The following is a 13,285-nucleotide window of genomic DNA, read 5'->3' as shown; positions in this document are numbered from 1 at the left end:
TATGCTCATCTGGACATGTCGCTCGTGCTGCGACACTTTCCGAACATGCTCACCTTGTCTTATTGCTTAGAAGTGAGCTGTTCATGGCATTACGAGTGCATGTAGTCACGTTCTCTTTTGAATAAGCGTAGTGTCACGGGTGCATGGAGCCAGAAATAATCCGGACTATATCAAGAACAAACATGTCCAGGTTCCAGCAAAAAAGAACACCGCTGTAACGGATGGAAGAAAAAAATCTCCTTGTGCAATCTAGAAGTAGCACCAAATCAGTAAGACTATGTCTAAGGGATTTTTGTCGCGGGCAAAAATTCTGTTGTGATGAGATTTTTATTCTCTTTAGCGTTCTAATGATTTCTCTTCATAATTTCAGTTATGAAGGGATTCTTAGGATCATTCCTTTCATAGCGGGATTTTTTTTACTGTCCTCTCGCGATTTCTCTCGAAAAGAAGCTGTTGAAGATAAAAGAAAATAAAAAAAATAGGAACGAGTAAGAGAATTAAGAAGAGAACGAAATAAAGAAAATATGATTGAAGATGATCTAACAAAAAATGTTGCACGTGTCTTTCTCTTGTACTCCTACTTGGTTGGATCAAGTAAATGCATGCCTCCCATTAAAAAAAAAGAAGTAAATGCAGGTCAAGCACTTTAGGTGTGAATGTGTATAATTTTAGAGAAAAACATGTTTAGTTATTCATGCCTATTATTCTAGTTTGACTCAATGGATATAAATATACGATCTTATCCTGACTCGATGAATGTAAGCTTTGTATATGCTTCTTATATAGATATGTTTACTTGTTAGTGTCATAAAATCACATTCACACGAATAATAAATCATAATTTTAACTTTCATATGTACTCATATGATCTCATATTCAATTAACTAAATATAACCAACCAATCTCAATTTATTTAAACAGATATAACTAATTAAATACTCATTTTTTAACGAGTATGATTTTGTTCAACTTGATTATCGTTCTGCTTATACACAATGCAGCTCTCTATCAAACTTTATCCGGGAACCAAAGACAGCCTTGAATTATTGTTCTAGTCCGTGTACAATTACTGCCTTGCATCACAACGAGAGCAGAGCAAACAGAGCCTTGGCGTATTGCTGCTGGTACACCCGATTCGATTAGTGATCTGTGTGCCGTGCACCGACCGACCCAACTGGATTTTGTGCTGGAATTGCCGGTCCAGTGCCCGTACCCTGTCCTCCGATCCCCACCGCACCAAGCTTTGCTAATGTCGTCTCTCTGAAGTAGAATCATGACTTGCACTGCGCACTGGATCTTAAAGTAGGAAATGTTTCCATTCTTGTTACCTAAGGAAATGGTAGAAAGTAGAAATATACGCGGCGATTGGCCATCCAGATCCTGCCTCTTTCTTTAGTCCTGAATCTTTACGAAACAGAACATGCAGCCAATTGGCAACATGGTCTTTCATCCGCATTATCATCGCTCTTTAGAAGCAATGATTGATCTTTTTCCCAACATAGTGTCATCTAGTTCATCTTCTGGTACAACAGGCTATGATCAAACAACTATGCGATTCCACTATTGATAGCACATTATCACATGGAGAGCTCGGCAACTTGTCCCCTAGCCAAGCCAAAAACTCAACTCGCCGTGGTTCCAACCAGGCAGCAAAAATATCTGTAATTACACATAAGAAACGCAGTCCGTTGCTCGATATATTCGAGCAAGAAGAGCCCACTGAGCCGGTACTGTTGGTACCTGGTAGGGGCAGGTCTACTGGCTCATGTATGCACCAGCCTCGCCGATCTCTTGCAGTTGCAGGCTTGCAGGAGCAGAGCCCGAGCCAGAGGTGGTGCCCCATGGCAGCAACTGTACCGAGCCTTCATTTACCATGGGCATAACTAGCTAGATCCCGGCCAGTCATGATGAGAGAGAAGTGAACATTGGCTGCTCCTGCTTCTTTAAGAGACGCCTTTGCTTGTAGCAACTTGGACACAGAGGAGAGAGAGAGAGAGAGAGAGAGAGAGAGAGAGAGAGAGAGAGAGAGAGAGAGAGAGAGAGAGAGCTGAAGGGCAAGGCAATGAGGAGGCTGCGCATTGGCAAGGTCCTGGACTGCTTCTCCTTCGCCCTGTGCGCGAGCACCTGCGTCTGCATTCGCGCGCTGGAAGACGAGGAGGAGGCGGCCGTCGAGAGGAAGGCGCTGGTGGGCGATCACCGGCAACTGGAGCAGGCGCTGAGGCTCAAGGACGTCGTCGATGGAACCAGGACGCTCGGCTTCCATCTAGAACCGAAGGTGCTATTGCTTGGTGATTCCGTTCTCCACCGTGAGATGCCAATGTGCAATCGATACCTTTAATTTGCCTGATATGTTGTGTTTTTTCCCTCTTTTTTTCTCGGTCTTCTGCTCTGCGTGATGCAGACGGTGGAGCTCAGGGTGTCCATGCACTGCAACGGGTGCGCCAGGAAAGTTCAGAAACACATCTCCAAGATGGAAGGTATCATCAGAACATGTTACTCTTACACTGCTACGACAAAGCCGATTTTATTTGCCAGACAACTGAACTGAACTCCATATCCATGCCAAACTTGGGATACTTTTGTCAGATAAACCACAGTCCCTTTTCGGTATCTTCTCCCTTGTTTCCCTGACGTTGCAGCCACTTTGTATCGGATAGCCAAATTTCTTCCCACATTTTTTAAGAGATCAGTTAATTCAGGCCTGCGTATTTTTGGAGTAGGTTATCTTCTCCAGGCTAGATACTGTATATTTTGGAGTGCACTAGCAGTTATGTTCTCCAAGTGCGCTGGGTAAACAGTGTAGGCGCATCTTCAAGATGGCCAACTGAAAACCCGTACGAATCAAGGCAGTAGACGCATGGTACGGCGAACATTGAGCCCGCTGCTTTTATGCATCGACCGTTCTTCATTTCCCTGTCCTGCCACTGCATTCCTGTGAGTCTGTGGCTCTGATCCTATCATGACGCTGTAACCCTGACCCTATCGGCCTAAAAATGGTCCTGATCTATGTTACCATGTATCCGTTATCTCGAATTGATATGGTGGCCTAGCAAGAAAAACAGTTAAGATGTGTTTGGTTAGCGAGTGAAGTTAGATGAGATATAGTCATTTATGTTTTTTTTATAAGATGATCTAATTTTCTGTTTAGTTGAGATAAATGAGATGAAATAGTTTTCTGTTTGGTTGGTGGGATTAAAGTAAATAGGATGAGTCAGTTTTCTGTTTGTTTGTTAGGATTAAAGTGGATAGGATGATCTATTCATATTTATAGTACATCACATGAGAAAAATATTAGTTAATTTTTTCAGATTTTTTAGAATTTATTTGATACATTAAAAATTGCTAAAAGTTACAAAAGTAGATTTTTTTTAGATAATTTTAATTAAATATTGGTTCATATTTTTTGGATCAAATCAATTAAAACGGGTTGCTAATGAACTCTAATTTACTCATAAAAATATTTAAATTTTTTAACCATTTTTATATCTTAAAATAAAATCATGAGTTAAATAAAAAAAATCTTAACACGCAACGAGCACGTGAGCCTGAATAACTCTATCCGACCGATTTGATCGGACCGAGCCATCCAACATCTACAGAAATATTCCCCCATATTTAACCACCTCATCCGCTCTCGATCACCCCATCCGCTCTCTAGTGCACCAAACAACAGATAAACGTGCATAATCATATCCCAGCTACATCTAGCCATCCAAACGGAACCTTACTAAAGAACTTGCATGCAGTTGGCATGCCGGTATCTGCCATATATTATCACTGCTGCTGCCATGCGTTGTCACAGGAAGTCACAGGATCGCCAGTTCTTGTCTCGTCACCGATCAAATCAGCCTGAGCTTCGCACATCGCGTGTCTCTACTCTCACGTACATGCTTCGGCCATTGGTGGCCTGCTTCAGAGCTCGCTTGGGGCTCGAATCTCGGTGCCGCTCGCTCTGTCCTTCTATCACTCTTTGCCTTCCCCGGCATTCCGCACATGCTTGTCCTGCGCACATGTGTATGTCTGAATGTCTCACATCCATTGCCGGTAGATATTTGGATCGAATGGTGCCAAGACTCTGTCAATTTTTTACTCCTGGGCTTGTCCAGAAAGCAGGATCGATCGATCGATCGATGAAGAAAGGGCAACGGTTATCATGCATATGTCTACGCCTGTGGTGCTGCAGGTGTGACATCGTTCGAGGTGGATTTGGAGAGCAAGAAGGTGGTGGTGATGGGGGACGTCACGCCGTTCGAGGTGCTGCAGAGCGTCTCCAAGGTGAAGTTCGCGCAGCTGTGGATGGCCCCCAACTGACTGACGGTGGCGGATCACCAGCATGCCGATTTTTTTTAACGGCGCTTCCCACGATGTGGTCTTCATTGGAGATTTGAGGTGTGAGACGGAGGCTCGAACTCTAGCTGGTTCGACTCCATTTGGAAGGTTGCTACTAAGTTCTGTGATCATCCGCGCCAAACCAGCTGTTGGATTTCGATCCTTCCTTCCGAAAAATAGGATCAAGGCTTCTCATGGTATATACTATGGATTTCAATTTTATTTTACAATTTTTCTCGTTCATCAACTAAAATTTGGTGAAATTTTATTGATATTTCGGTCATTTTTCGTCATTGGCTCTGTAGGTCCTACATATCAATATTTTTTTATATTTCGTTTCCTCCGAAATTTATAAAATTTCAAAAAAAATAATTCGTAACTATATATAGAGAGAGAGCAGGTGCACGGCCTGAACCACAGATTCGGCCAGCTTTCGTCGAGCTCCTTCGTTTTTACGCACCAGCAGTCTGCAGCCGCCAGCAGTAGTACTACTTTGTGTGAAGTAATTTCATTTGCAGGTACACGACTTTATTTGCTGCTGGTGTCACAGGAGAGCTTGAGGTCTCGAGGCTTTCACCATAGTTGATGGTCTAGCGTTTCTTCCTTTGAAAAGAAAAAAGAGAAAATTGCTTCCTGACACCGTGTGTATGAAACTGCCATGGCCCATGGATTTAACATAGCACAAGCACATGGACTTTCCCCTTCCGGGCGCATGTAAAGCCCATATGACTGACGTTCATTGACAGATGCAAAGAATCGCCACTCCGTAAAAAATTGGTATTTGTCAAGTAGCATATGAACACTTAACAGAAGATGACTATGACTACTTTCATCTTACATGCCCTTCCAAAAGACAACTACAATCCACATTTGCTATTCCTCACCAGTCATGCTGCTTTACAACTATATACAAGATGTAAAATGAAACATTTCAGGAGCCAGCACCTTAAGAACCTGACTCGCACTGATTCCTTGAACAAGCGAATCCTTTGCATGATCAGAAAATTATTTTCTGGCAACCTCTGATGGCCGCTTATCATTCACGTGTCCTCTTCATCGTCATCATCCTGTTAGGCTACGTTTCGGTGGCAGCAACATTCTGAACTTTCTCCAGGAAATTCAGAGATAACTTTCTCCATTCCGTTTGAGATCGAACAAATGGAAGACCTCTCTTTCCCGTGCCCCCTCACTCAGCACGCCTCGTCAACAGAAGCATCACGCGAACGATCCCATGCGAACAGTACTGCCACAGTACCGCTACGGCTCTGTTACAGTTCCTGCTACACATCGAAGCCCCCTGGTGCTGTGACCATCACGTCACATCGTTGTTTTTTTTTCTTCTGGTGCTACACATCAAAGCTCAACAGTGCCGTATATAGTACACAAACAACAGCAGCGGTCATTCTTGTTTAACAATCGGCCAGCAGAAGCAAAAGTGGGTGTTGCACAAAAATCGTGCCAACAGTAAGCCCTATCAAATCACGACGCGGGCTAGCCGTGAAAACAGTCGGCTGTCATTGAGCCAGAGGGAGGCTCCACCGGATAGTATTGTGTGAGCTGAACCACGACTTTGTAGTAAATTTTATACGACTTTATTTAAAAAAAATCATTTTTTTTACGATGATATGTGTTAACTCTTTCTACTCTTCAATCTATTTATTGTATAACAGGATAAATAACGTGGATAAATTCTCATAAAAATCTTTCTAGACATGATCATGTAGAATTTGCTTTCCGAGGTTGGTGGCAGCTGGTCTTCAACAATACAGTACGGCACTGCATACTGCTTCGTTGGCTCAAACAAACAAAGAGGTCATGATAGTCATCACTTACTACTTACAAAAGGGAGTTAGGGACGCTGTCGGAGGATGAACTCCACAAGCGAGGATTCGAAGAGACTTTTTTGAGATTCGGCCGGGGGATGATTCTGAATCTACCTCGTACGTGAAATAAATAGGAGTAAATGAGATGCAGATGGGTTGGATGATCAGATGCAGGAGGAAATAAATGCTCTGGGGATTTTAAACAGGTTCGGATCGTACGGAGCGTAATACATTACTCCTGTGTGTATGCTATAAATGCTATGAAAATACCTCTCTGAGGATCTCTAGTGTCACAAGGGTTTCTGTCTAAGTCTAGAGCTTCGTGCTTCTTATTCTTCGTCGACTTGTCTCGGTCCTGAAGAACTCCTTCTCGAAGGACTTGATCTCTGTCGAGCTCGATCCCCTTTCTCCGGGGAGCCCGCCCCCCTTTTATACCCCTTCGGGGGTGGTTAGCGTGCCCAGAAAGGATGACACGAGTTCCAAGGCGCTATAAATGGAAAGCAACCATCATGGGCTGTAGTTTGATATTACGGGGGGGGGGGGGGTCGAAAACGCGCCCCCGTCCGGTCCTGTCATCATCATCCCGCTTTTCAGCGGGTGCTGCGGGGAGGGCCCACCGGGCAGCCACTGAGCAACCCCGCGTGCCCGCCCAGTCAGAGCGAACCTAACACAGCAGAGCAGCATGCGATATGCCTCGAGCCCTGTGACGTTATCCCGAGGCGCGCCGGATGACGCGTGATGGGACCCGCCGCATTAAATGTCCTCACGCCTCCCTGATAGGCAGTGGCAGGTACTGACAGCAGGCGTGGGAGGAGTGGTTGGAAGTGACAGGCCACACTCCCTCTTAAATGCAGCATCGGTCCTCTCACCAATTAACACCTTACCGCTGAGCCCTTGCGGGGACCACCGGCGAAGGACTTCTCAGGTCCTCGGAGAACTCGGGTACTCGGGGACCACTGTTCATGGCCCCGAGCAACCTCTCCTGGAACTTGGTTTTCTCGGGTCCTCGGGTACTCGGGGACCACTGTTCATAGCCCCGAGCACCCTCTCCCGAAACTTGGTCTTATCGGACCTCGGAGAGATAATCCCCGAGGGAGGACACCACGTGGCACTCTGCTGTCCTAGCCTCGGGACTCGGGGACCCCCCGGTTCCCATGTTACCGACAGACGCCGATACCGTGTAGCCGTGAGAGCTACGTGTGGCTCCTCAACCTACCCGTGCCCTAGAGGGCGCATGCCAGCTCAACTAAAACATGCTAATTTATAAGCTGCAGCTACAGATGAAGATATGCGCACCCTTCTTTCCTTCATTGCTCCTTCTAGTTGCGATTAGTCGGAAAGCACATATCAGACTGCTAACATGAATCCCACAGAATCGATCACCCTATTCCGTTTGAGACCGAACAAATCAAATACCTGTCACATATAACATGAATCGAGTTTATCAAAATAAATAAGTTTATGCTCAATTGCCCGACGAGGATGCGGGGCATGAGCTCTTCATCTTTGGGACGTTTGCCATCATCTGCGAGCGCATTCATTTCACCGACGTACTCCACAACACTCATGTTTTACTTGTTTGTGTCATTGACAACGCCCTGCAGGTGTTGATGACCTGTGCACGGGAGTGCGAGGAGGACATTCCCTCGATGGTCTTCCACACCTCTGCCACACTCGTTAGAGAGACAACTTGGATGAGAATTTCTCGTGAAAGAGAGGATAGAAGATAATAAGGACATTGTTCCTTACCCATCCATTACGCATAGGCAGGGTTGGCAATTTTCTCAGCTTCTTTGTCGCCCTTGGTGATGACAATAATCTTTTTTGATGTCGGGATGGTGCCGTATAGGTAGCTAGCCATATGCGCAAATCGCAGAGTGGCGAGGACCTAAGCCTTCCACAAGCGATAGTTGCTCTTGTTGAGCTTTTCCAAGATTGGCTGACCAAGTGAAGTAAAGGCTGATGGACAGAAGAGGAGGGCGCCATTGTGGATGTACTAGAGGAAGACTCGATTTTGATGCCATATGCAATAATTAGGAAGCATTCTAGGACAGAGTTAGGATTGGATGATAGGGGACGAATAGAGATAAATTTAAAACGGTTTTAGAAGAACAAAATACAGTCGTTGAGATGAATATATTTTCCTTAATTAGCTTAAAATATCATTATTTTATTTATATATAAATTCACTCATAATAATAAATGTAAGATCTTTTATATAATGGATGACGATATCTATCTATTCAACATTTTGATATTGGCTTTGCTAGTTCGATATGGGTCTACCATGAAAGTTACTAAGAAAATCTGTATAACTAGAGCTCAGATTAATAAAGAGTAATGGAACATGAATCATGACCATCAAGGACAAATATTTTAAATTTAGTAAAGTTTGGCAAGAAAAAAAACTCCGTTATGTATATATACCATAACCATGGGTAGTAAATTTGTGTTAAAAACACATAATACTTGAAATATATAATTAAAATGAGTTTATATGCTGGTGATCTCTTAAGTTCTTTACGTGTTATATGCTGCTCGACTAGAAAACATGAGGTTTGTGTTGGTTCTATGGACGTTAATAGTAGGTCTGATTCTACGATAAAAGAGTTGTTGCCAAAACATGAGGTTTTAGACTCGGTCTTTAAAGTTAGATTTTAATTAAGATTTTCTCATAAAATATATTATTTATAGTTATAAAATCTATATAGTGTGATATTATTTTAAATTTATGAATCTAGTTGTATAATTTTTATATATTAGAGATTCATATAATTTGATTAAATGATAATCAAAGTCCATAAAAATTGACTTTTCTTAAAAAATATACCTACTATTTCTTAATGGAGGGAGTAAAAAAAAATGCAGATGAGCCGAATCTCAGCCCAACTAGTTCTTGACGCACCCACGTGGATCGAGCCAGGATTCAGCCCATGTAAACGAGAACTTAAGTAACCATTGCGCGAGGGGAAGCAACGTCCAGCAGGCTGAGCGGACACAACACAGCAGCCGGCGGCTGCTATCGTGCTATGCCTGCCGCGCGCGATCGACTTGAAGACCGGCCTGCCCTTCCTGCCTCGTGCGAGCGCCCTCCTGGTCGTACAGGTGCTGGGTTCTGCAGATGCCCAATATCTACAGGGATAAATGCAAAAACCCCCCCAAAAGTCACTTGGATTTTGACTTTCCCCCTCAAAAGTTGTTTTGTTGCAAAAAAACCCCCAAAGGTTTGATTTTGTTGCAAAAACACCCCTAAAAATTCAAAAAAATTTACAACAAATCACAAAAAATTCTAAAAAAAACTAGAGACAATTATAAGACCTTTTGTGAAATTTGTTTTCAAAAATAATATCCTTTGCATCATATTTCATAGAGAGTAAGTTTGAAAAAAAAGAAAAACGTGCAACTCATTTATTAATTCGAGTTAAATGCATAGTTAATTATTTACTAATCCAAAAATCATGAAACAAATTTTTTTAGTCTTCTTACATGATCCTCTATCTTGTAAAAATACATGAAATCTTGAAATAGTTATTGTAACGTGCAGGATTCAGTAGATGGGTTGCAGATAGATTAATTCATAACTAATCCATAACACCCCCAAAATTAGTGAAACCACTTTTATTAGTTTACTTAAATAATTATTTGTGTAGGAAAAATAATGGTAGACATGACAAATTTAAAATAACATGAGTTAATAAATGAGCTGCATATTTTTCTTTTTTTTCCAAACTTCCTCTCCATGAAATATGATGCAAAGGATATTATTTTTGAAAACAAATTTCACAGAAGGTCTTAGAATTGTCTCTAGTTTTTTTTAGAATTTTTTTAATGATTTTTTTATTTTTTTGAATTTTTAGGGGGTTTTTTGCAACAAAGTCAAACTTTTGGGGGGCTTTTTGCAACAAAACAACTTTTGGGGGGGAAAGTCAAAATCCAAGTGACTTTTGGGGGGGTTTTTGCAGTTTTCCCATATCTACACGGCACATGCTGCCCGTGCCTCGTCACTTCAAAAAACTTCGAATGGTAGTAACTCTATATTCCTTATGCCTCCCGCCCTGAAAACAGGATGAACTTGCAAATCTGACAGTTCTGCACAGGCATTTCCCCTGTTGATAATTTCCCCTGCACAGCAACTCTGACAGTTCTGCACAGGCATTTGCAAATCTGACAGTTCTGCACAGGCAATCCAGCCCGATAACCATGTAGCTAGAATTTCTGCGCAGTAAAATTATCAAGAGGGGTAACAGATCGATATCAGGACCCATATCAGAAAAGATCAGTGTCAAGACAGCCATGTTTCTCCGACGCCAAACAAAAAGCAGCAGTTGACTTTATCTGTAACAGTAACTATGGGCTCTTGATGGACAACACTGTATGTCAAGTACACAGATTGCAACAAAATGACTCATCTAAGCTAACACAACACAGATCGTTTATTCATGGATGAGTGGCGATCAAAATTCAGATCATAAAGAACTTGAGCCTCAACCTTAAACTGAGACTTGGGAGAATCGAAATATTGATTATTTTGTTCTATTGTGTTACATATATACAGGAGGAAGTGCCCAAGATGGAGGGCAACAGTGACCTTCTTGACAATGATCAAAGATCAAACTAGTCAAGACAATAGATCAACTATTTTCCAGAACAACAGTTGCACTACATGCAAAATCTTCGTGGGATAATGATTTCATTTCTGAAGCAGTCATACAATAGCAACATCAGATGGAAACAATACAACCATGGCAGCAAAACCAGGCTACCAAGATGCCTAAAAATGCTCCGGCAAAAACCTGTGATGGAGTGTGTCCCAACAACTCCTTGAGTTTTCTTTCGCTAATTGGATGGCCTTGAAACAAGTCCTCAACAATCTTATTGAGTACCTGTGTCAAACATAAAGCATACAATATCAGCTAACAATAATAAGGTGAGTATTAGAAAGTGACAGTTTGTAAAATTAGTCTCACTTTAACTACGAAATTCAAGGACTAAATTTCCTACAAGCACGTGATGGGCACCATTAAGGAAACACACTGTTATAACACATCATTGCTTACTGCGTTCATGTGATGCCTATATCCAAATCAATAGCCAAAGATGTCCTAAACCTGAACTTGAGTGTTGGAGTACAATAACCATTATGAAATGCCTAGACAGCAAGCATTAACAGGCTGATGACTGTTTCAATGGCTTAACTGAGTTCGTCCTGGAAAAGTGACAATAGGAGTGGCCTATTGATGTAGGCTCATCCGCTCATTAGGCCACTCTATGTGTTAATGCAAGCTATAATGTGATCCACAAGGGAAACAGCCGAATGACAACACTTTAAATATAAGTTTCTGGCTATATGGTTTTTCGAACAAACGACAGGCTATATGGTTAATAAAACTCTCTGAGCTAAACAACATAGCAATCAAGTTTAGGGAGGACAGAAAATTTATCTATCATGCACCCAGCCAAGATTACTAGCCTACAAAGCGCAAAATATATAACCACATTTTGTTATGCTTAATACATTAAACTATGACTATTAATAGTGGCATCACAATTATCACAGCCAACTAGTACACAACAGAAAGACACTGAAAACAGACACCTTGAGCCGCCACCCAGAAATAAAAGTTCTACAACCCAAGTCATATCAATGAGCAATAATTCATTTTCGCAATTTAGCGGAACTGAACACCAAATCAAAATCTCGTACATGTATTATGTTATTATCTAACTATCCTTCAGCATAGTTTAATAGTGATGGAAAGCCATAGTTTCCATTGCGTTCTACTTTCTGAATGTAGTTTCAGGCTTCCATTGTGCTGCACATATTACATTGGTTTGCCTCAATTTACAAAATTAGCTCAGCGAAAGCAAAAATATTCAGAGTGATTTGCATCGTACCACACAATACAATAGAAAATGAACAAAGCAACCGAATCGTCAGCTTACCTCGGCCTGCATTCCGGCGTGGCGCCTGACGCCCGTGGCGTCGTACATAACTATGAGAGTAAACCCGAGACATACGGGGAAGAGCGCGTCGCTGACACCGTGGCAGAGCGCGACGGAGGCTGTGAGCGCGGTGCAGAGCGCGGTGTGCGAGGACGGCATCCCCCCGGAGCTGAAGAGCATCCGCAGGTCCCAACGCCGCTCCACGAAGGAGGTCAGCACGGCCTTGGCGGCCTGTGCCACCGCCCACGCCACCAGCCCCGACACGAACGTCGGGTTCGCCGCCAGCGCCAGCAGGTACGGGCTCTCCCGCGCCTTGGACACCGCCGCCGCCGTCGTGCTCATCAGTAGCGTCCCTATCCCCGCTCCCCCCGCGTCCGCGGCCGCGAGGTCGGGGAGCTCCCCTCCCGCGCGGCCTCCCCGCAGCGCCGCGACGAGGAACCGGGTGAGCGACGGCGAGGAAGCCGACGGCGCGGCATCGGCGGCGGGGGCGGAGGCTAGAGTTTGGAGGACGCCGCGGCGGCGCGGGGGCTTGAGGGGCCTGGTGACGGTGTCGAGGAGGTTGGGGAGAGCCCTAGACAAGCGGATGTAGCTGAGCGCCTCCATGGCTACTGCTCCGCATGGCCACTGGAGGACGCCGCGCGGAGAAGTGGTGGTGCGGCCGTGTGACCGTAGCGATTAGGCTCAGGTTTACACCGACATCTCATTGGACAAAACTACCCCGAAGCTTCCTCGTATTCACGGCGGGTGTCAGCTTCGTTTGAGTGGATCAGGGAGGGGTGTTTCCGGAAACTCGAAGCGGAGAGGGGCTTCTGGCATATTACAGCGAAGATTCTGGGTTGGTCGGAGTCGGTGTCGCCGTCGCGAACAACGCCGGCGGGACGCTTGTGGATCTGAAAATTTGTTTCTTGGCCAATCCCGGCGGGACGCTTGTGGCCATACCCTCCATCATACCGCATACACAACTAATTTTCATTCTGGCTACTGGTATCTGTGTTAAACACAGGATACCTGTGTCTATTTTTTTTTTAAAATCGGGTACTCCGAATTCAAAATCGAATTCTGACACTCGAGTTAGATCCCGAGTTATACTTCACATGTTTAATTTTTATTTATCGAATTAAACATCTAAATCTAAATTGAATTTTGACACCTATATCCGTATCTAATTAACACAGCTTGGTACAAGAAAT

General features: G+C 43.7%; 2 protein-coding genes across 2 annotated transcripts; one reads left to right on the top strand and one right to left on the bottom strand.

The window, feature by feature from the left end:
- Positions 1-1,748: 1,748 nt before the first annotated feature.
- Positions 1,749-4,532, top strand: LOC133929890 (protein SODIUM POTASSIUM ROOT DEFECTIVE 2-like). Its single transcript, XM_062376645.1, has 3 exons — positions 1,749-2,275; positions 2,402-2,477; positions 4,184-4,532. Exons 1-3 carry the CDS (start codon positions 2,063-2,065, stop codon positions 4,309-4,311), a joined length of 417 nt encoding a protein of 138 aa, XP_062232629.1. The 5' UTR covers positions 1,749-2,062; the 3' UTR covers positions 4,312-4,532.
- Positions 4,533-10,654: 6,122 nt separating this feature from the next.
- LOC133929297 (uncharacterized) lies at positions 10,655-12,786 on the bottom strand. Its single transcript, XM_062375995.1, has 2 exons — positions 12,096-12,786; positions 10,655-11,035 (listed from the first exon to the last, which is right to left on the bottom strand). Exons 1-2 carry the CDS (start codon positions 12,696-12,698, stop codon positions 10,874-10,876), a joined length of 765 nt encoding a protein of 254 aa, XP_062231979.1. The 5' UTR covers positions 12,699-12,786; the 3' UTR covers positions 10,655-10,873.
- Positions 12,787-13,285: the final 499 nt, after the last annotated feature.

The sequence above is a fragment of the Phragmites australis genome, chromosome 9 (assembly GCF_958298935.1).
Source record: "Phragmites australis chromosome 9, lpPhrAust1.1, whole genome shotgun sequence".
Taxonomy (NCBI): domain Eukaryota; kingdom Viridiplantae; phylum Streptophyta; class Magnoliopsida; order Poales; family Poaceae; genus Phragmites; species Phragmites australis.
This window is presented reverse-complemented; position numbering and strand designations above follow the sequence as displayed.

Bases quoted from the DNA above. Each gene is read 5' to 3' on its own strand.
- LOC133929890 (XM_062376645.1), top strand. From the start codon at position 2,063: ATGAGGAGGCTGCGCATTGGCAAGGTCCTGGACTGCTTCTCCTTCGCC. The intron at 2,276-2,401 runs GTGCTATTGCTT...TGCGTGATGCAG, and splicing joins GCTTCCATCTAGAACCGAAG to ACGGTGGAGCTCAGGGTGTC. The intron at 2,478-4,183 runs GTATCATCAGAA...GTGGTGCTGCAG, and splicing joins ACACATCTCCAAGATGGAAG to GTGTGACATCGTTCGAGGTG.
- LOC133929297 (XM_062375995.1), bottom strand. From the start codon at position 12,698: ATGGAGGCGCTCAGCTACATCCGCTTGTCTAGGGCTCTCCCCAACCTC. The intron at 11,036-12,095 runs GTAAGCTGACGA...TGTTTGACACAG, and splicing joins ACGCCGGAATGCAGGCCGAG to GTACTCAATAAGATTGTTGA.